Source organism: Callithrix jacchus, chromosome 2, assembly GCF_049354715.1.
Source record: "Callithrix jacchus isolate 240 chromosome 2, calJac240_pri, whole genome shotgun sequence".
NCBI classification, from domain to species: Eukaryota; Metazoa; Chordata; class Mammalia; order Primates; family Cebidae; genus Callithrix; species Callithrix jacchus.
In genome coordinates, this window is record NC_133503.1 from 98,529,993 (window position 1) to 98,554,535 (window position 24,543).

General features: G+C 36.6%; 1 protein-coding gene across 2 annotated transcripts in view; it reads right to left on the bottom strand.

The window, feature by feature from the left end:
- The window catches only part of CAMK4 (calcium/calmodulin dependent protein kinase IV), a 276,618-nt gene that overhangs the window by 36,328 nt on the left and 215,747 nt on the right, over positions 1-24,543 (bottom strand). For both annotated transcript variants that reach the window (XM_008991712.5, XM_035291099.3), the window contains 2 exons: positions 5,108-5,198; positions 3,026-3,100 (listed from right to left, as the gene is read on the bottom strand). In XM_008991712.5, coding sequence (XP_008989960.1) covers positions 3,026-3,100; positions 5,108-5,198 — 166 coding nt within the window. The remainder of the gene's footprint in view (positions 1-3,025; positions 3,101-5,107; positions 5,199-24,543) is intronic.

Genomic DNA, 24,543 nt, shown 5'->3' on the forward strand with positions numbered 1-24,543 from the left:
ATAGCACCTAAACTCATCAGATGCTGCTAATCCTCCATGACTTTTCTCTCTCTGTAACAGCTGACAAAGAATGCCCTGTGGCCACTTGTTTAATTGTTGAACTCTTACTCATCCTTCAGTGTCCACCTCAAATGCTCCTTCTTTCTAAGACCACTCCAGCCAAAATTAATGCTAACTCATTAAAAGCAATATTATAAAATGCTTATATGGACATGAAGACATACAGAAGGGCACAGAAGAATGCACGTGTTAATAATGAGTGTAGTTATTTGGAGTTTTACTTCTTCTAATGACCAACTAATAATTTTTCTTTTCCCTGAGACCAGGTTTCCTTTTATTGCCCAGGCTGGAGTGCAGTGGTAAAATCATAGCTCTCTGCAGCCTCTAACTCCTGGGCTCAAGCAATCCTCCTGCCTCAGCCTCCTGAGTAACTAGGACAACAGGTACATGCCATCATGCCCAGCTATTTTTTTTTCCACTATTTTGGCCAGGCTGGTCTTGAACTTTGATCCTCAAACAATCCTCTCATTTCAGCCTCCCAAAGTGCTAAGATTCTAGGCATAACCCACTGCACTTGGCCAGATAATACTTTTGAATTTTAAAAAATTAAAATGAAATGAACATGGTGGCTCATTCCTGTAATCCCAGCATTTTGGGAGGCTGAGGCTGGAAGATAACTTGAGGCCTGGAGTTCATGACCAGCCTGGCCAACACAGTGAAACTCCATCTCTACTAAGAATACAAAAAAAAAAAAAAAAAAAGAAAGAAAAAAAAGCAGGGTGTGGTGGAATCCCAGCTACTTAGGAGGCTGAGGCATGAGAATCAGTTGAACCCAGGAGGCGAAGGTTGCAATAAGCCAAGATCTGTCTCAAAAACAAAAAAATTAAAATGAAGACTTAAAAATAAAAGCAATAATGGTTAAACATTTCTATGAATACAACTATATTGATTCATCCATATTAATTTTTTACAGGAAAATTCCATGATTTTTAGGCCATTGGATACCTGGATTCTTATTTCTGAGCCACTAGATGTGGAATATTGGGGAAGTCTAAGTCTCTGAACCTTAGTAAGATGAAAATGTTAATAAATGAACACTAAAATTCTATGGATTTAATCACATATATGCTTCAATGAATATATTACCATACTTCGCCAATCTCATTTTTATGATTTCAAAAGTAGTACTTCTTTGTCTATTTCTGGGGCAGAGGTGACCTCAGATATAAAGGCCATAGAAAATAAGACAGATAATTCAAAATATCACCCTTTTCCTATGTTTCCATGGTGGCTTTCAATACACACAACCACAAAACACAATATTTCTTAAGATGCTATAATTTTTTGTTTGTATTTCTGGGTTCCTTCCTTCTTTCCTTCTCCCCTTCCTTTCCCTACCTCCCTCCTTCCCTTCCTCCCTGTCTCTCTCTCTCTCTCTCTCTTTCTGATGGAGTTTCACACCAGGCTGGAGTGTAATGGCGTGATCTTGTTTCGCTGCAACCTCTGCCTCCTGGGTGCAAGCTAGTCTCCTGCCTCAGCCTCTTGAGTAGCTGGGATTACAGGTACCTGCCACCTTGCCCGGCTAATTTTTGTATTTTTAGTAGAGACAGGTTTTCACCATGTTGGTCAGGCTGGTCCCAAACTCCTGACCCCAGGTGATTCACCTGCCTCGGCCTCCCAAAGTGCTGGGATTACAGGCATGAATGAGTGCACCTGGCCACATGTCTGTTTTCCTGTGGTTTGTGAGCCCCTGGGATGGGTATAAGGGCAGGATATGCATCTTCCTGGTGCCATGCCCTGGCCTCACTATATAGTAGGCGATTAATCATTCACTGAGATCATCAACTGAAATAAAGGCATTTGTGCAAAAATGTCCTTTTTTTTCTCTTTGTTTTTGTTTTGTTTTCCTCACTCTGTCACCCAGGCTGGAATGTAGCAGTGCACTCTCGGCTCACTGCAACCTCTGCCTCCCAGGTTCTAGCGATTCTCCTGCCTCAGCTTCCTGAGGAGCTAGGGTTACAGATGTGTGCCACCATGCCCAGCTAATTTTTGTATTTTTTTTGTTTTTAGTAGAGACAGGGTTTCACCATGTTGGCTAGGCTGGTCTTGAACTCCTGACTTCAAGTGATCTACTCATCTCAGCCTCCCAAAGTGCTGGGATTATAGGTGTGTGCCACCATGCCTGGCCTGTGTAAAAATATTCTGATCTAAGAGAAAAGGATGACTAATCTTGTGATTGATAACTTTGAACTCTCATCTTTTTTCTTTATAATTTAGATTAGAATTTTCATTGATCTGTGACATATTCATTAATCACAACAATTTTAGGAAATCTTGTTAATTTTTATAAACTTTATTGGCTTTCAGGTTGTTGCCAAATTAATTAGACCATCAAGAAAAAAAGAGCAGGTGTTATGGTAGTATAGGTCAAAAGGTTTTGTTCTTTCTGATTGTGATGTCTTCAGCCCATTCTGGGAGATGAGGTGGGAAGATGTGAGGAGCTCAACATAGTCATGGTCCAACTGCGGACTGGAGAACCCTTGTAGAAAAATCTCACCTGAAGTCCTTGTCTTAGTGAGACTCGGCCAGGCCATGAATGAGAACTAGGGACCACCCCATTCTCACTGTTATCTTATATGCCCTCTGAATTAAACACACACTCTCCACCCAAGGAAAAGCAAAGAAAAGCGACAAAGGGCTCGTGGATTTAATTCCAACTATAAACTACGGTGTTTCCTTGTCCTCTTCCCTGTTGAGTCTTTCTACTGTCCAGTGGGTCTAAGAGTAGCCACTGGCTCAAAGGCATTCTAACAGCAGTGCCCTAAAACCAACCCTTGAACCTCTCATAGAAAACAAGAAGTCTAGTGATCATAGTATAATTTATATATGCCTTCTTCATAGAGACTCAAAACAAATTTTAAGCATTTATAAATAGAGATATTAAGAAATTTTAAAAATGAGATTGCTAAACAAAAATAGTTTTCAAATAACAATGAAAGTAGAATATAATTATGAAAGAACATACCGCAGTACCCTGGGGTTCCACATACTGTCTTCATGAGCACTTGATGTTCCACAATTTTAGAGAGTCCAAAATCAGCTAACAACACAAGATAAACATTTAATGAAGCACGTCTTTTCTCCGTGTATATTAGATGACAGAATATTTCTGTTATTCAACAATAGAACTAACTTATTTATCTATTTGTTTGCTTTTGTATTTCATGGTGGGGTGAAGGTGGGTGGGAACAAGTCACCCAAGAAGAAGCTAAATAAATTAATTCAAGTGTTTCTTTAAATGGGAGAAAAATATGACTTCCAAATACATTTACAAATAAATCTGTATTTAATCTTTGTTCTTCTGTACATTCCCAGGTTTCAGCAAATAAGTTATTTTTTCTTAAAATAATAGCTGTAATAGTAATATTTTGTCTAATGTTATTAATTCTGAAATTTATGTAACAGTAACTCTGAGGGGCAATACAGAATTAGTGATATAATACAGAATCTTTATCAACAGAGAGGAGAAAAAATAGACTTTCATCAGTGTCACGAGAATTACAGAAATATCAAAAGGGTTATTCGGCTTGAAAATAAATGTCAGTCCCTAATGTATTTCACTTATAAGAATTTACTCTCACATGAAGACTATATGACTCTTTTGGTAAAAATCCTTTTTATTTATTTCTCAGGTTATTACCTAGGTAAAATATTATCAAAAGTTGTTACCATTACAATCTATTTGCTGAGCTACATCTCTGGCACTCGGGAAACATCAGGAAACCATTCAAGGCCATTCTTCAAGAGAGGCAGGTGCAGAATGAATTCCATTTTAGACTTCAAAGATAAACCCGCATTTCCTGGCAGGTGCCTGATCCTTATCAGTGAAAGCAGCAGGAAGCCCTTCAGAAAGAAAACCTCTCCTGCCTAAATTAGTATCTATCCATCCATTAAAAGAAATTGCTTTAAGGATTAAATCTTTGAAAGTGATGTTAAAGGAAATGGAAACTGCCTGCTGTCCACTGCCTTACAGGAGTGATTATGAGAACAAGCTGGCTGCCCAACAGGACTTTCAGGATTTTTTCCTTAAGTTCTTGCATTCAAAAGCACATTATGTTGTCTGAGCTCTTCCCTGATATGAACAACTTAATTGTTAATGGTGTTAACATCTGTAAATTCAGGAAACTTGGCAGATTAGCATGATAAGGAGAGCACCAGAAGAGCAATATCCTTCAGAGGATTCATGCAGATTGCACCAGCAAGAATTCATCGAAAATAAAGTTGAAAATATTCTTTGACATGAAGATTTGCTTTGGAAGAGACGTGGAAAGTAACAATTATTTTTTTTTTCTAAAGTGCTAAAATTTCTTTGGGTAGATCAGAATTTTGCAAAGTTCATCTTTGTAGTTTTTAAAAATGCATATTCGTTAAAAAAAAACTTACAGAATATGATATGTCAGTTTACATGTTAACAGTTTTAAGGTTCTGGATAGTCCTATAGAAATAAAAATCTTGTTTAACTTTTTAAAAGTTGGCATTTCCTAACTTATTTGCTCCGTCATAGCATTTCTGTGAATTGCTCCCTCCCTTTTTCACCCTGCTGAGAAACCAGTGTTCTGTGGAGTGCATTTTGGGAAAGTCAGATCTTAATTTATCTTTGTTCATATAAACAAGTGATTCAAAACCTAGCCTCACTAATATGCACTAAACATTTTACATTAAAGTTCTTTGTTACCTAAAATTAAGCTCCAAGCAATCTGTGGAATAAAAGTTAGTATCTCCAAAAAAGGTTATGTTTTCTGTCATTTTGTTCACTATAAACTTATTTACAAAATGCTAGGTCATCTCCTGAGGTCCTTGTCATTTCTAAGCTGATTCTGTTCTGTGCCCAGCAACAGAACACTAACTTCTAGACAATAATTTTCAGATAAACATTCTAGGAAAGAGCACAAAATTCCCAAACAACACATTATTCCTTTACAGGTATCAAATATTCAGGAAAACTGAATGGTGTAAAACTACATGGAGCAATATTTAAAAATTCCACACAGTAACATTTTTCTGCTCTGGGAAAAGGGGGTCACAAAAGACGAAGAAATGTTCTCACCAATTTTGAGTGGAGCATCTGGGGCTGGAGTTGCATAGAGAAGATTCTCTGGTTTGAGATCACGATGGACAATTCCATTTTCATGTAGATACTAAAGAGGGAAAATAATGAAATAGTATTTGTATAATTCTATTTATGGTTTGAATGTCTATACCTAATATTTTAAGAACTATAAGTTATGTGATTCAAGAACACACATATTATGACTTTAAAATAAATACCATAGTCAGGCATGGTGGCTCACACCTGTAATCCCAGCACTTTGGGAGGCCAAGGTGGATGGATCACGAGGTCAGGAGTTCGAGACCAGCCTGAACAACATGGTGAAACACCGTCTCTACTAAAAATACAAAAATTAGCTGGATGTGGTGGTGTGTGCCTGAAATCCGAGTTACTCGGGAGGCTGAGGCAGAAGAATCACTTGAATCAGGGAGGCGGAGGTTGCAGTAAGCTGAGATTGCACCACTGTGAGACTCCATCTCAAATAAATAAATAAATAAATAAATAAATGCCATAATGGAAGATCTATTTTAAACTGTATACATTAAATAATACCTTATAAATAGTTACCTAAATGTGATGCAATTTAAATTGTATAGAATCTTTTCCCAGAATGACATATTTATTCCTCAGCTAATATTAATTACAGTTCTCTTTATGCATATTAGTGTGTCAACTGGAATTGGCTAATTATTGTAGCAAAGTCAAGGTGCTGTGCATTGAAATTTATCTGGCTTATTACCTATAAAGCATGATTGGATGTATGATCTTATAAACTTATATAGCAAAGGTTTCATAAATGTTGCCTGAACAGACATTTAGATGTGAGTAGTTCTTATAGACAACTATCCTTAATAAGACAAATACTGTTTGATAATGAAGGATGTACTCATAGGCTCTTCTGAGAATTAGTAAATCTAACTCTCAATACAGATGTTGAAAGCTGTATTTGAGGTGAATTTTCAAGATCACATCTAGCAACTCCATTCGTTAAACTGTATTTTAAATTATTTTGTAAAATTATGTGTAAACAACATATTCTCACTGTAAATGCTGAAGTCCTACCTGACTTCCTTTCCCTCAGTTCCAGTCCCCTCTTCAAAAGTAATCACTCATCAGTTTGAAACATTTTCCCCCAAAAGTTTATTTGAACATTTTTCTATGCATTTACAAGCGAGTATATGTACACCGGGCTAGATTCACTAAAGTATAGAAAAAGCATTCTATGCTTTTATTAGTGAATCTAGGCTCAGAGTCACTTGTTTATATGAACAGATTTCTTTACAGATGTTAAATACTCAGGACATCTGTATTTGTATTACATTCGTTCATGCCTGTAATACCAGCACTTTGGTAGGCTGAGGTGGAAGAATTATTTGAGTCCAGGAGTTAGAGACCAGTCTGGGCAACATATCAAGAACCCATCTCTATGAAAAATTTTAAAAAGCCAGCGATGTTGGTGCATGCCGTGTAGTTCTAGTTACTCTGGAGGCTGAGGTGGGAGGTAACTTGAGCCCAGGAGGCCAAGGCTTCAGTGAGCCATGATCATGCCACTGCTCCAGCCTGGGTGGTAAAGCAAGATCTTGTCTCATAGGAAAACAAAAACAAAAAACCAAACCAAAACAGAAGAATACACACACACACACACACACACACACACACACACGGTAATATCCCTGGTTTCCTCTATTTTCCTACTTAAATATATCATAATATGATTTTTATGTGGCTTTTTTCCTGCTTAACAAAATATCTTTGAAGGCTTACTCTCATATCACTTTAGTGTATTCTATTTAATTCTTGCATCTTGTATCATAATTTACTTATTCATTTTTAATTGACATTCAAGTTGTTTTCAATTTTTAGGAAGTTACAAGTAATACAAAATAAACATTCTAGCACTTGAATATTTGAGTGTTTCTATCTTATTTGAGTATTTTTCTAGGACAGATACCTGGAAGCAGGTCCAGTTGTGAAGCCAAAAGGCATACAGCATTTTTATTTTAATACATATTTCAAAATCACTCTCCCAGAAGCCTCCATCAGTTTTCACTCACACAAACAATGTATGTATATATGTTAATATCTTTGCTAAATCTATATTTTTAACTTTTGCTGAGCTGGAGTGCAAAGATTGTATCTTAAGTTTGGTTTAATTTATTTTTCTGTGTTTACTAGCATAGTTGAGCTTCTCTTCATATGCTTCTTCGTCAATCAGTTTTCCTCTTCCATGAATTTCCTGTTCATAACATTTGCCATGTTTCTGTTGACTTAAGAGAAAGTATCCAGTGTGCTCTTCTCTCTCCTTTCCTACCTCATGCCGGAAGGCAAGGAGTCCTTTATACTTAAGTCAACTAAGGGGGGTTGGGGAGGTACAGCTTCAAGATCACTTAGTGATTTGGGGAAACAGATAACTGTCTCATGCATGAAAATGGAAAGAAGAGTGGATAGTTGGAGCAGGTGAATGTGGAGAGGGCCTCAGAGAGATTCGGCTGCTCTCAAATAATAGCTGGATGTACATTTCTCATGGGCCCGGTGTGGACTCTATGAGAAGGAATTAGACATGAGTCTCCATGAAGAGACTCTTAATGGGAGTGTTTCCTGCCAGGGGATGCCACCTTAGCATTACAAAAAGCAGAGCATGAGGGTAGTGACAGTGGCACCTGAGGCTCTTACGTGTTTTAAACACTATATTCTAAGCTCTATTTTAAATACCTTATACCTGTTGACTCATTTAATCTTCACAACAGCTCTATCCAGTAAGTCATCTAATATTTGTTTCTAAATGAGGAAACTGAGGCAACGAAATCTGTACAGTATCACAACTAGATACTAGAGCTGGGATTCAGACTCAGATATTTGGCTGTAGAGTACATACCTTTGCCTATTACATAATTCCCAAGGAGATGCTCAATGAACATTTGCTACTTGACTGATTAGGGGAAGAGGACAAAATAAAAATAACAATGAAGGAAGAGAGGGGAGGATACTGGAAAGGAAAGGTAATGAAAGTACGAAGAGAAACAAGAGAATGATGGAGGACCATGCCCCACCATGAATGATACCTAGGGAAAACATGCAGTATCCCCAAGAAGGAAGAGACTATCTTGATGTAAGCTGAGTTTGAAGGGGGAAATAGAATATCTTACACAGTAGCCTTGGAACATATCTAAGAATTGCATAGTTTGGGAACACTATAACATATTGATTTTTCCCCCTAATCTTACCCAATTTAGAAACTTTATTGTGTTGAGAAGAAAAAGACACTAGACATAGGAACACAGTAACAATGACAAATAAAATGATTTGGCAAGTTTTGTTTAGCAAAGAACTAATTATATGAAGATCCTCACTAAATGTTGTTCTGGCTGTCTTGAAAAGAAAAGGGGGTTGTGTTCTAAGTACAAGTTAAACAATGACAACAAAAAACCACAAAAAAGAAAACATTATTTGGCACTCCATAAAGGAGAACTAGACTGCATAAAAGAAGAAAAGTTTGGAGAAAAGTACTAGAACCAGGCGCTCTGCACTACCAACGGAACAAGCTTTAAAACAAAACAAAGCAATTAAATGCTAAACGTCATGATCTTGGCTTTTACAAAGACATGCAGAGATAATTTGCTATACATACTTGGTGTAGAAAGATTATCAAAAGTCATGATATATTCATACATATATAGAGAGAGTAGGGGGAGACATTTAAATATATCTGACTGATAAAATGTCAGGAGTCACTCTTTCATTTTTGTTTAGATTCCCTGATCAACTTTGGCCAATAGAATTTCTAACCTTTACCTCAAGTTAGGAAGATAGGAAGAAGGAAAATGTGAAGTATGATTTTTCTTTCCCCCCAAAAAAAGACAAACATGAGATCAACTCTTGTAGACTATAAGTTCTCAAATTTTTCCATCTCAGTAGCCCTTTAATTTCAAAAAAATGTTGGGAACCCCAAAGAATTTTTGGTTATGTGAGTGATATCCAGCATGATTTACAATAGCAATTAAAATGAAAATTAATTAAATTAAAATGTCTATTTTTAAAAAGCAATAAGTGCATGACATTGCTTATTAAAATATTAAAGATACATAATTGAAAATATTAAATGTATTTAACATTGTAAGGTATCTTAAAATGTGCTAAAATATACGTAAAATAAAAATATATTTTCTAAAATAAAAAATTGGTGAGTAGAGTGCTTTTCTTTCAGCTTTGCATATTTCATTAATTTCTGGCTTAACAAAAAACAGCTAGACTTTCATATCTGCCTCTGCATTGCCTAGTATAAAATTACATACCATGTAGCCTCTGAAAAATTCCATTGTCCTCTCATAAGAAGAGATGCCTTAATACACACACACACACACACACACACACACACACACACACACACACACACATTTTCTTAGATGCAGTCTGTTGCTCAGACTGGAGTGCAGTGCCATGATCTCAACTTACTGCAATCTCTGCCTCCTGGGTTCAAGCAATCTTTCTGCCTCAGCCTCCTGAGTACCTGAGACTACAGGCTCACACCACCACACCCAGCTAATTTTCTATATATTTTTATTAGAGACAGGGTTTCACCATGTTAGCCAGGTTGGTCTCTTAACTCCTGACCTCAGGTGATCCACCTGCCTCGGCCTCCCAAAGTGCTGGGATTATAGGCATGAGCCATGCTGCCTGGCTGAGATGCCTTCATATGATTAAATGACTTTGACATCATAGGACCCCCTAACAGGATATCCAGATCCTCCAGGGATGCCTAGGCTAGACTAGACTTTCAAAACTGCTATCCTAGAGCATCTGAAGACACAAAACTGCTATCTTAGAGCATGTAAAGACACGAAAAGGTCAGTTTAAAGAGCCAAGTAATAGGCATGCTTCCCTGTACTTTAAAATTGAAGTTTAAATGAAATATACACTTCTAATCTCATCAAGCATTAATCTCATTAATTGAAAAGAGCTTTCAATTATAGTAAATAAGCAAATTTAGACATGTTTACCTCTGCCTTCATCTACCTGGCTTTTGACTCATTTTTCTACTTTAATAGAAATTTTATATGCATTTTTCATTTAATTTGCCACAAATCTTCTACCCAAGATGATGCAATATAACTTATAAATAGAATATGTCATATATGTGTTTCTTCACTTATGAAAAGGTCTCAGTGAAATAGGTACTGCATGAATTTATAGTTTACAGTAAGAAAGTTTAGGTGTTAGAAAGAAACAGTTTGTGGTGATTAGAATTTGAAACATTCTTACTATAGTTTTGTCCATTGTATAACAAAGAATTTCTAAAATAAATAATATTTGTCATTGATAAACAGTTGCACTTCCAGTCTTGTTATTTTGTTTATGCTCAGTTCTCTGGGGATTTCCTGTAGCTCTTCAGGAGCCACCCCTTAGTGCTGCTTGGACCTCATCCCTTGTCCCCCTGACTCCTCAGTCAAGGTCCAGGTCTCCTGCTTTCCCTTTACCTCTTCCTCTCCATCTCCTCTTTCTTCCCTTTCATCATGTCAATATGCTCTATACTAGGAGCTACTCATTACAAAGAAACAAGAAAAAGAAAGTAACCACTACTGCCATATTCTCTCAAACCCACATATTACCAGCTTTCTTTGGCTATACTCAGTTATTTCCTACTCTAGTCAGCCAATTTCCTGAAAATGTAGTCTTTCCTCATTTCTGTTTCTTCAACACACTATAATCTTATTTTTGTCCTCATGAAACCCAATACCCACCTTCTGACTATTTTTCTCAACCCATTTGACATCTGACCATGTTGACTAGTCTCTCCTCTAGACTCTCATAGGCCGCTGTTCTTGGCATCAGCGACCTGGCTTTCCCAACACCTCTGTTCTCCTTTTAGCCTCCTTCCCAGTCTCCATGTCTTTAACTTGCTTAGGACCCTCTGCCTTTTCTGTATTTCAAACCACATTTTGAGAAACCATCCAAAATGAGTTCCTCCAAACCACAAATTGAGAAATCCCTTATCCCATTGTGTCCCAAATCTCGATTGCCTGCCTAAACTCTGTAGCTCTGGACTCCACGCAACTTTCTACTTCACATTGCATTGGAATGTTTCATTGGTGTTCCAGTCTCAACATTTTAAAACTAAGCTCATAGTTTACCCTACATCTGCTTCTTCTGTAACTGTATTTCCAATCCTTACAAATAACACCATCCAATTGACCAAGCCAGAAACCTGGATTCATCCTATTTCTTCATTTCCTTTATTTGATACACCCAATCCATGATGATGTGTAGGCTCTCCCTCATTACTGGCTCAAGTATCCCCACCTCTTCGTGCTTACTGCCTTTCCTCCAGCCAGGCCACTAGCATGTTTTTCCTCTTAATTACTCTAATAACCAGCTAAGTTGTCAGCTTCCCAATTTCCAGCATTCCCCTCGTCCAGTTCCTGCTTCCCACAGCCACAAGAGTAGACAGATCTAGTCACAGCACCCCCTTGCTTAAAACCTTCAGTACCATCCCACAATTTTCAGCATGCAGGGCAGCAGCAATGTTGCATTTGATTGTGTAGCTCTTGAGTGGGGATCACAAACTCTCAAGGGGCAAGAAAGATACCCTAAAAAAATGAAGGAAGTAGGCATGGAGTAAAATAAAAGGGAAACATTAGAAAGTTGAAGGGACTGTGCCTGCTTGTGGAGAGAGCATGACCCTTTAAGAGGCAATGGCTACTCTGGTTCAGCCAACTGTGGTCAGGTGGGGATGCAGACCCCATGTTGTTAGATCTTCTTATTTTTCAAGGTGAGACAGAAATTAATACTCTTTTGATATAAAATATTCAAAAATTTAAATGTTGGCAACTGAGTTGAAAAATGTTAAACCCTGCATAGGCCAAACAAAATACTGCAGTCTGTAATTTTGCTTTAAAATTGAAAAGTGAGCTGTGCACTCAGTAGATGCCCAATAAACATTTGTTAAATGTATGAATAAATAAATGACTATTTTTTGACTCTATTTCCTAAATGGAAGGCTTATAATTTGTTCTCCCAGTCTTCTCTTTTGCTCTAAACTCTTTGAGCACATTTGTCTACTCTCTTTCCCTCTGTTATTTTTTGTAGCATTAAAAAATACATGAATGTAAAAAAATTGTGATAAAATTATGATTAATTTTAAATTGTTTATATACGATTTAACACTTATGTATTACTTGGATAATATTTTTTTGCAATAAATTTTCTTTAACTGGCAGGCATTTCATATATTTGTTTATCCTGAATACCACACATTTGCTACAAATGATGTGATTTGAATATGACAGATACAGGGTACATTTAGCTAGCAACTATTCTCATATTAACTAAAAATATTACATAATTATATTGCTAGCAGGTTAAGATTTAAAGATCATTCCATGATAATATCTTAAAAGGATTTTCAATTCAATGTTGTTTCTTAAGCTCCAGGATCATTTATCCAACTCATTTCCAGTTGGATGTCTCGTAGGCATGTTAACTTCATTATGTCCAAAGCTGCACTCTCAACCTCACTGCCCTCTTCCAGTTTCTTCCACCTGAAAATGTGGTCTCTCCATCCACTTAAGTGTTCAAGTCAGAAACTGACTTCCTTTCCCTCACCATCTATATCCAATTCACAATTAAGTTCTCTCAACTTTAATTCCAAAATGTCTCCAGAGTGGCCCTGCCTCTTTCATGTGAACAGCATTACCTCAGCTGAATGGCAGCTTGAATACCTAAGCAGCCCCTTGAATACCTGCTTAGATTTCAGCATGCCATCTTTCACACTATTTTCTACATAAAGCACCAGGAATCAGGCCATTTCTTCTCCTTGTGAAACTCTTCAGTGGTTTCCCACGACTTTATTGTGGCCTTCAAGGTAATCTGGTTCCTGTGTCCCTCTCCAGCCTCCTATTCTGCCACTCTCCCCTCTCTTGTTCTGTTCTCCGATGCAGCCTTTCTCTCAGTTTCTCAAAATCCTTAATCTCTTTCTCATCTCTCGCTATTCCCTGCCTGAGCCCTTTCACCCTTTTTCATCTGGCAGCTCTCCTCATCCATAGGACTTAGCATAATGTCACTTCCTCAGCTCTTATATCCATGTGCCTCCTACGTTTCTTTACAGCACGTATGTTTCTTTGCAGGCTTTCAATTCAGGCTTTCCATTCCTTCCCAGAGCCTGAGTCTATGCATTCAGTAAATGCTTTTGAATGATTAATAAATAAGGCAATTTTCCTATAGATGCATATATTGTTCTACTTTTTAAATCAAACTTATAGTCAAAGGGTGATAGTAATCTGGACCTTTTATTCATTTGTTGTTATTCATTTGTTTTTATTCATTTGTTGTTATTCATCTGGCCAGCTCTCTCCATCCTCAGGACTTAGCATAATGTCACTTCCTCAGCTTTTGTATTTTATGTGCCAGCTCTTACACCCTCTCATTGATGCCTCCTATGTTTCTTTACAGCATGTATGTCTCTTTGCAGCCTTTCCATTCAGGATGCCTTCTCCACCAGATTGAGAACTCCATGAAGACAAGGAGTCTCCAGATTCTACATTTCCTCCACAGAGCCTGATTCAATTATGCATTCAGTAAAGCTTTTGAATGATTAGTAAATAAGTCATTTTTCCTATAGATGCATATAATGTTCTAATTTTTAAATCACAAACTTATAGTCAAAGGGTGATAATAATCTGAACCTTTTACTCATTTGTTGCTATTCATTTGTGATGGAAGTTATAGTTTTAAAATAGAAAATGTTATTCTTACATCATAGCAATCTATGTCCACAGCAGCGCCACTTCATCATCTTTAGCTGAATCATGGCTCTTAGTATTGGTGCACTTATTAAACATAAACTATTTTTGGTAGACAATAATACTTAGTCACTTCAGAGGTGCTTACTGAGTATTAGCAAAATAAAGGAGATTTACCTTGTTACTTTGAGAAAGGCCAAAAACCGGTAAGAATATTTTAACTGTGAGATCAGAAGAAAGAGTTTCATCTTCCAAATGACATTTTCAACAATTACTTAATTCATTTTTGTTCTGTAGTAGCATTATGTTGACAGTTATAGCTGAATTAAATTTTTCACATGCTTTGAAGTTGATCTGAATATTCAGTACAGCATTGCCTCAGGGGAGTTTGGGGAAAGGCTGTTGAAAATTTATCTGTTAGTTTTCTTTTCAGTACCCTTTGTGTCTGACACTTTCATAAATTGTACTGGTCAGTTTATTAAAGTGAAACTGATGTGTTGACTTAAAAGTCAAGTGGCTAAAGATGCAATGATGCACCTAGCTGTAATAACACACTCGTGAGAAGTGAGCAAGTTCACAGGCCTCTCTCAATAAATGAAGGCATCCTGTTTGACTCCAGTGGTGGGAACGAAGATGGCCAAGACTGCTGCTGGCCCTGCAGTTGAAGTTTATGTGTGCGTTTTGTTGCTTTAGGATTGGGGTATGGGCCAGAAGTATCAGAATGAAGCAAAGCTTCACTGTAAAACACTTTCTGGGATAGCAATGTCATAGGGGAAAAGAACAGGATGCTGGTAGAGAGGGTAATGATGAAAACCTCTGGGTAAGGAATCCTGTGGTGTCAGATTATAGTAGTAGACGAGAAGAGGTCACAAAGAACACACTGACTGTGGCATGAGTCTCCTCAAAATTCTATGTCAGACTGGAGAAACATGAATACTTTCATTGGATGAGAAATTTATTTCCTGTCTATTTATACATATGCATGCCATAAAACTATATTAAGTACATATTTCTAAAATGGATGCTATGGCACTAGTGGAAAATGTCATTTTGCCTACATTACTTTTCTGAGATTCAATTCAAAACCTAAAATATTTACTAAATTAAGATTTTAATGAAACACTTATCTTTGATTTCAGTAGCAATCCTTATTAGGTGAATGATTACTATTTTAAATTAGACATTATGCAAAAAATTAATAGAAAAACCTAGGTGTCTGGATTTAAACATACAAATTTCATGCTGACAGGATAAAAGTATATTTAAAAAGAGCAATTTACGTTCAATCAGCAAATAAATCAGCATATAGAATTTACTTGTATACAAGATTAGAACAAGTATGTGTTGTGAGGCAACTGAGATGTTAAGACTGTTAAGAGGATAAACATGATTACTTCATTCCCTAATTTCTACTGTATGACCAGGTTTCAAAAAAGGTGAGATTTTAGGAATGGAAGCTATGGAAAGGTTTGGCTAATTACATAAAGGTGGGTATTCAGGAAAACCCTCAAAGCTTGGATTAAGGTTCAAAAATGATCTATATTTAGAGAGAAAGAAGCGACAACCACATTTTTGTAATGGGAAAGAAGAGATTATATTGGAGCACAAAAGTAACAAGGGGAGCTCCCAAGTCTGTACACTCTGGCCAAGCAGAATCTGGGGACCTTGACTTTGGCTGTACAGAGAAGCTGAACTGTTTGCTTGTCCTGATTGGGCAGGACTGAGGATGAATGAAGAAATTACTCCATCCTCAGGCAAAGAGGTGAGCTCTTTCACCAGAATGAGAAAGTTGAAGATATCATTATCAAAGATGGCTGTGCTTTAGATGACAGTATACAGTTTATATGTTAAAAATAAGAGCAAATATTTGGAATGTACTGGAGAAAGAAAAGAGTTTTGGGATGCAAGTAAAAGGTATGTCAAACATGGCAAAGAATGAAAATTTGTAGTTTTTCCTTGGAAAAAATTACATTTGCAGATGTACAAATGATTCCTAAAACAAATATGCAGTAAAGTAGAATGAGGAATTAAAAAATATAAAAGCTCCAATCTTATCTTACCATTTAGTCTTTTAAAAAAATGCAATAACCAAAATCTCAAACTCCATTTTAAAGAGACAAAGACTGCTGCTCTGAATTCAGGGGGTGTCTAGACATGTAATTAAACTCTCTCCCAGTCCTAACAAAAACTGTTTCATTGTGTAATGAAAGCTACTGCACGGTAATTTAGTTTAATTACAGCTATGCTGTATTCAATGGGCTGTGCGTGGTTAATTGATAATGTCTCAGGAGTTGGTAGGAGGAAGTTTGAATCTCTTTAAAAATCTAACAGGACAAAGAAGAACCAGTCATTACAGAAAGAAAACAGTATTCTGACTACAGTTTTTTTGATGGAAAGAAAAATTAAACTACATGAATTTGCTCTTTTCCACTCAAAAAAATAAGAATGAATACACATAAACTAAAGTAGGAACTTCAAAGTGAATACTCTATTTGATGTCATGTCTGCTTTGAAGACCTGCTACTACCATCATCTTTATTGTTGACCTCCACTTGGTGATGCCTTAAGAATCATCAGTAGAATATACTAAAGAAGCAATTACTGTCACCTGTGACAGGATCAACAGGCATGGTTAGTGTTATCTGGCTGTGGAATTTGTACTAAGCCATGATCCTTGAAGCATCTCAGGATCAGAAGAATCTATTTCAAGCAAAGTAGCCAAGCTTCAGGGCCTCTGAGGCATTCTTATCTATTTTGGAGTCATCTTTGATGCCTCCTTTTTCCTGACTGGCCTTGGCCAATCAGTCATAATTCTAATTCCAAAATATGTCTCATATCTATTTATTCTTCTCATTTACATTGTCACTACTTAGTAAGGCCCTTGTATTCTTTACAGGGACTATTGTGTCTTTTAATCTTTTAATCATCCCTATACATCCAAACACCAGGTCATCTATCTAAATCACAAATTAACTCATGTCAATCATGGATTTAAAAATAAAACAGACCAGACATGGTGGCTCATGCCTGTAGTCCCAGCACTTTGAGAGGCCAAGGTAGGCAGATCACGAGGTCAGGAGTTCAAGACCAGCCTGGCCAGTATGGTGATACCCTGGCTCTACTAAAAACACAAAAATTATCCCGATGTGATGACATGTACCTGTAATCCCAGCCACTCAGGAGGCTGAGGCAGGAAAATTGCCTGAACCACGGAGGTGTAGGTTGCAGTGAGCCGAGGTAGTGCTACTGCACTCCAGCCTGGGTAACAGAGTGAGACTGAGTCTCAAAAAAAAAAAGGTAACTTGAAGCCACTGGCTATAAGATTAAGTCTAATTTCTCCATGATGAGAATTAAAGGCCCTTCAAAATTTGTCCCCAGTTTGCGGCTGTGCCCCATCCTGGGACAATTCTTACCAGGCACTGGACACACAACCTTACTTACTATTCCTAAACCATGCTTTACACATTCCTACTTGGTTTCCAGAGGGTAAATCTTTCATGTACTTCATTGAATAATAATCTTTTAAAATGTATTTTATAGAGATTCTTGAAATAGTATTATTCATCTCACATGTTCTTCCAGAATCTTGTCACTTCCCCATCCAGAGATAGAGTCTAGTTTTCCTTCCCTTGGTTCTGGGTAGGACTATAACTTGCCAGTAACCAACAGAATGCAGGAGAAATGATAATCTATGATTTCCAAGGGTAGGTCTTGATAGTCAATGTAGCTTCTATCTTGTTTGCTACATATTCATGTCTGAGTCCTTGAGCTGTCCTGTAAAAGGTGTGACTATCCAAGACGATCATGCTGTAAGAAAACTGGGCAACATATTACAAGTGTAGTACTCACAGTACAATCAGCAGTCCCTGACAAGGTTCCATGTAATAGACATTATCAACTTCCAGACATGTGAATGAATACAACTCTAGATTATCCTTTCTTCAGTCATCAAGCCCTTTTAAACCTTTGAATCTTCTTGATTTAGACTCCAGACATTAAGGAAAAGTCCTGACCCAAAGAGTATATGAATATAAGACAATGGTTGTTTTAATTTGCTAAACAGGATAATTTGTGAACACAGCAACAGTAACTGGAATACTTTATAACCCGGATTAATACCATCTTCTTTGTAAAATCTTTCCCCACTCTCATAAGCAAAATGCATCATTTTCTCTGCCTTCTATGACATTCTTTATATCCATAGTCAAATATTTTAATACTGTCATCATATTTGTGTGCTTGCCTATCAAAGTAAAATAGGTTCCTTGAAAGCAGAATTATTCATCTCTGTACTCTTACAATCTAGGCACAGGATGTGGTTTATAGTAGGTTTTTGACAAATGTTTATAAAAATAGCATATGAAATGAATGAATGAATGACTAGAATTACGAGCTAAATGAGCATGTATGGTATATATCAACAAATTGACACAAAATACCAAGGAATGGCTAGAATTCACTCTGAAGTCTAGCACATATTTGTATTTAATAAATGGTTATTAAATACATAAAATGATGGGACTACCTGAGCCAAGATAGCACAGCTCCTAATATATCTGGATAAGAATAGATGTCCTAAGTCTATCCCAGTTCATAACCTTGTGTGGCTCTATGTTCAAGTTAGCAACCTCAACTAATTCTGCTCTTTGTTTAAGGTACTATCAATGTATGTTCTTGGACAGCAGACAAGGAAGTGAAATATAACACAAATTGATCAGTTCCATTTTGTAGTGCACAACTAAATTTGCTTTAACACTGCAGGTCAGTTAGTGATGACTTCTACAAGGTTATATATGTCTGATGAAGTCTTCATTTTGGCTTAATTTTTGAAAGCGATTTTCATTGACTTTAGAATATCGGGTTCCTGGTTTTTTTCTTTTAATTTTAAAAAATGTTTTAGTTTTTAAAATATTTGTGTATAAACAGGAGATACACACACACACACACACACACACACACAAGGTGTTTTGATAGAGGCATGCAATGTGAAATAAGTACACCATGGAGAATGAGGGTATCTGTCCCCTCAAGAATTTATCCTTTGAGTTACAAATAACTGAATTGGTTATTTAAAAATATACAATTAAGTCATTATTGACTATAATCACCAAAGTGTGCTATCAAATAGTCTTATTCATTCTTTCTAATTTTCCTTGGTATCCATTACCAACCCCACCTTACCCACAACCCCCTACTACACTTCCCAGCCTCTGGTAACCATCATCCTACTCTCTATGTCCATGAGTTCAACTGATTTGATTTTTAGATCTTACAAATAAGTGAAAACACGTGACATTTGTTTTTCTATGTCTGGCTTATTTCATTAGTATAATAATCTCCAGTTCTATCCATCTTGTTGCAAATGATAGGATCTCTTTCTTTTTATGACTGAATAGTACTCCATTGTGTATATGTACCACATTTTCTTTATCCAGTCATCTGTTGGTAGACACTTAGGCTGCTTCCAAATGTTGGGTATTGTAAACAGTGCTAAAACAAACATAGGAGTGCAGATATCTCTTCAGTTTACTGATTTTCTTTCTTTAGGGTATATATGTAACAGTGGGATTACTGGATTATATGGTAGCTCAATTTTTAGTTTTTTGAGGAACCTCCAAACTGTTCTCTATGGTGGTTGTACTAATTTACCTTCTTAAAAACATTGTACATAAAGCATTTTAACTGGGTGAGATGATATCTCATTGTAGTTTTGATGTGTATTTCTCTAACAATCAGTGATGTTGAGTACTTTTTCATATGTCCGTTTGCCATTGGTATGTCTTCTTTTGAGGAATATCTATTCAAATATTTTGCCCATTTTTTGATCAAATTATTATATTTTTTCTTATAGAGTTGAGATCCTTTTATACTCTGGTTATTGATTCTTTGTCACAGGAGTAGTTTGTAAATATTTTCTCCCATTCTGTGGGTTTTTTCTTCACTTCCTTGATTGTATCCTTTTTTGTGCAGAAGCTTTTTAACTTGATGTGATCCTATATGTCTGTGTTTGCTTTGGTTGCCTGTGCTTGTGGGGTACTGCTCAAATACTCTTTGCCCAGACAAATGTCCTGGAGTTTCCCCCGTGTTTTTTGCAGTAGTTTCACAGTTTGAGGTCATAGGTTTAAGTCTTTAATTTGTTTTGATTTAATTTTTGTATATGGAAATACCTAAGGGTCTAATTTCATTCTTTTGCATATGGATATCCAGTTTTCCCAGAATAATTAGTTGAAGAGACTATCTTTTCCCCAATGTATGTTCTTGGCACATTTGTCGGAGATGAGTTCACTGTATGTGTATAGATTTGTTTCTGGGTTCTCCGTTCTGTTCCATTGGTCTATGTGCCTGTTTTTATGCCAATATCATGCTGGGTTGGTTACTATAGCTCTGTAGCATAATTTGAAGTCAGGTAATGTGATTCCTCTAGGTTTTTTTTGGCGGGGGAGGGGGGGGCGCTCAAAATAGTGCTTTGGCCACTCAGGGGCTTTTGTGTTTCTATACAAAATTAGAAGTGTTTTTTCTACTTTTGTAAAGAATGTTATTGGTATTTTGATAGTGATTTCACTCAACCTGTAGATTGCCTTGGGTAGTAAGGGCATTTTAACAATAGTGATTCTTCCAGCCCATGAACTTTAAATATTTTTCCATTTTTTGGTGTCTTCTTCAATTTCCTTAATCAGTATTTTATACTTGTCATTATAGAGATCTTTCACTTCCTTGGTTAACTTCCCAGCTATGTCATTTTATTTGCAGCTATTTTTAAGTGGGATGAGTTTTTAAATTTCTTTTTCGCATTGTTCAATGTTGGCATATAGAAATGCTACTAATTTTTGTATTTTGATTTTGCATCCTGCAACCTTGCCAATTTTTTTTTTTATCAATTCTAATACTTTCCTTGTGGAGTTTCAAGGTTTTTCCCAAATATAAGATCATATAATCAGCAAACAAGGGTAACTTAACTTCTTCTCTTACACTCTGGATATGCTTTATATCTTTCTCTTGTCTGATTTCTTTAGCTAGGGCTTCCAATAATATGTTGAATAACAGTGGTGACAGTGGGTACCCTTGTTGAGTTACAGATCTTAGAGGAAAGGCTTTCAGTTTTTCCCCATTCAGTATGATACTGGCTGTGGGTCTGTCACATATGGCATTTATTATGTTGAGGTATGTTCCTTCTATCTACAGTTTTTTGAAGTTTTTTTTTTTAATCATGAAAGGAGGTTGAATTTTATTAAATGCCTTTTCAGCAACAATTGAAATGATCATACTGTTTTTGTCCTTCATTCTCTTGTTATGACACATCACAGTGATTGATTTGCATGTGTTGAACCATTCTTGTATCCCAACGATAAATCCCAGTTGGTCATAATAGATGATCTTCCCAATGTATCATTGAAATTGGCTTGCTAGTATTTTATTGAGGATTTTTGTATCAATGTTCATCACGGATACTGGCCTGTAGTTTTCTTTTTCCATTTTTTTTTTTTTTTTTTTTTGCGAGGGAGTTTCGCTCTTGTTACCCAGGCTGGAGTGCAATGGTGCGGTCTCAGCTCACCGCAACCTCTGCCTCCTGGGTTCAAGCAATTGTCCCGCCTCAGCCTCCTGAGTAGCTGGGATTACAGGCATGCGCTACCATGCCCAGCTAATTTTTTGATTTTTTAGTAGAGACGGGGTTTCACCATGTTGACCAGGATGGTCTCGATCTCTTGACCTCGTGATCCACCCTCCTTCACCTCCCAAAGTGCTGGGATTATAGGCTTGAGCCACTGTACCCGGCCTAGTTTTCTTTTTTTGATATATTATTGTCTGGTTTTGGTATCAGGGAAATAATTGTCTCATAGAATGAGTCTGAAAGTATTCCCTCCTCTTCTATTTTTTGGAATTGTTTGAGTAGGACTGATATTAGTTCTTCAAATGTTTGATAGAATTTGGTGGTGAAGTCATTGGGTCCTGGACTTTGGGCTTTTCTTTACTAGAAGACTTTTATTAACTTCTTTGTTTTTTTTTTTTTTTTTGAGATGAGGCTTCACTCTCTACCAGCCTGGAATGCAGTGGTGTGATCTTGGCTCACGGCAGCCTCAGCCTCCTGGGTTCAGGTAATCCTCCCACCTCAGCCTCCCAAAAAGCTGGGACTACAAATGCTCACCACCATGCCTGGCTAATTTTTTTGTATTTTTGGTAGAGATGGAGTTTTGCCATGTTGCCCATGCTGATCTCAAACTCCTGAACTCAAGCAATCCAGACACCTGGGCCTCAAAAAATACTGGGATTACAGGTATGAGCCATTGCACCTGGCAATGGCTTCAATTTCATTACTTGTTATTGGTCTGTTTATTTCTCTCTGATTCAATCTTGGTAGGTTGTATCTGGGAATTTGTCCATTTCTTTTAGATTCCAAATTCTTGGCTTATAGTTGCGCATGGTAGCCATTAATGATCCTTTAAATTTCTGTAGTATTAGCTGTAATGAAACCTTTTACACCTTTTATTTTATTTATTTAGATCTTCTCTTTTTTTTTCTTAGTCTGGGAAAAGGTTTGTCAATTTTGTTAACTTTCTGAAAAACGAACATTTTGTTTCACTAATCTTTTGAATTTTTAAATTTCAATTTCATTTGTTTCTGCCCTAATATTTGTTAATGTTCTTCTACTAATGTTGGTATTGATTTGCTCTTGCTTTTCTAATTCTTTAAGATGTATCATCAAATTATTTATATAAAGTTATTCCTCTTTTCTGATGTAGGCACATAGAGTTATAAACTTCTCTCTGAATACCGTTTTGCTGTATCTCATAGGTTTTTATACATTGTGTTTCCATTATCATTTGTTTCAAGATATTTCTTGACCTTTGGGAGTCTGAATATTAAATACCTTGAAATAGCCTTCAAGTTAAATTTTCTTGGTGTTCTACTTCTATGCAAATAAACTAGAAAATCTAGAAGAAATGAACAAATTCCTGGACACATACACTCTCCAAAGACTGAACTAGAAAGAAGTTGAATCCCTGAATAGATCAAATTGAGGCAGCAATTAACAGCTTACCAACCAAAAAAGTCCAGGGCCAGACAGATTCACAGTCAAATTCTACCAGAGGTACAAAGAGGAGTTGGTACCATTTCTTCTGAAACTATTTCAAACAATAGAAATAGAGGGAATCCTCTCTAACTCATTTTACGAGGCCAGCATCATCCTGATACCAAAACCTGGCAGAGACACAACAAAAAAAGAAAATTTCAGGCCAATATTCCTGATGAACATCGATGTTAAAATCCTCAATAAACTACTGGCTAATCAAATCCAGCAGCATATCAAAAACCTTATCTACCATGATCAAGTCAGCTTCACCCCTGGGGAGCACAGCTGGTTCAACCTATGGAAATCAATGAACATAATCCATCATATAAACAGAACCAATGACAAACACCACATGATTACCTCAATAGATGCAGAAAAGGCCTTTGACAAAATTCAACAGCCCTTCATGCTAAAAACTCTCAAAGTAGGTATTGATGGAATGTATCTCAAAATAATAAAAGCTATTTATGACAAACCCACAGACAATATCATACTGAATGGGCAAAAATTGGAAGCATTCTCTCTGACAACTGGCAGAAGGCAAGTGTGCCCTCTCTCACCACTCCTATTCAACATAGTATTGGAGGTTCTGGCCAGGGTAGTCAGGCAAGAGAAAGAAATAAAGTGTATTAAATTAGGAAAAGAGGAAGTCAAATTAAATCTGTTGGCAGATGACATGATTGTATATTTAGAAGATCCCATTGTCTCAACCAAAATCTCCTTAAGCTGATAAACAACTTCAGCAAAGTCTCAGGATATAAAATAAATATGCAAAACTTACAAGCATTCCTATATACCAATAACAGACAGAGAGTCAAATCATGAGTGAACTCCCATTCACAACTGCCACCAAAAGAATAAAATACCTAGGAATACAACTAACAAGGTACATGATGGACCTCTTCAAGGAGAACTACAAACCACTGCTCAAGGAAATATTAGAGGACACAAAGAGATGGAAAAACATTCCATGCTCATGGATAAAAAGAATTAATATCGTGAAAATGGCCATACTGCCCAAAGTAATTTGTAGATTAAATGGTATCCCCATCAAGCTACCATTGACTTTCTTCATCAAATTTGAAAAACTCCTTTAAATTTCATTTGGAACCAAAAAAGAGCCTGCATAGCCAAGACAATCCTAAGCAAAAAGAACAAAGCTAAAGGCATCATGCTACCTGACTTCAAATTATACTACAAAGCTATAGTAACAAAAACAGCATGGTACTGGTACAAAAACAAATATAAAAACCAATGGAACAGAAAATAGCCCTCAGAAATAACATCTCACATCTACAACCATTTGATCTTTGACAAACCTGACAAAAACAAGCAACAGGTAAAAAATTCCCTATTCAATAAATGGTGTTGGGAAACTAGCCATATGCAGAAAGCTGAAACTAGATCCTTTTCTTACACCTTATACAAAAATTAACTCAAGATGGATTAAAGACTTAAATGTAAGACCTAACAAGAAAACCTAGGCAACACTATTCAGGACAGAGTCATGGGCAAGGACTTCATGACTAAAACACCAAAAGCAATGGCAACAAAAGCCAAAATAGACAAAAGGGATCTACTCAAACTAAAGAGCTCTGCACAGCAAAAGAAACTGTCATCAGAGTGAA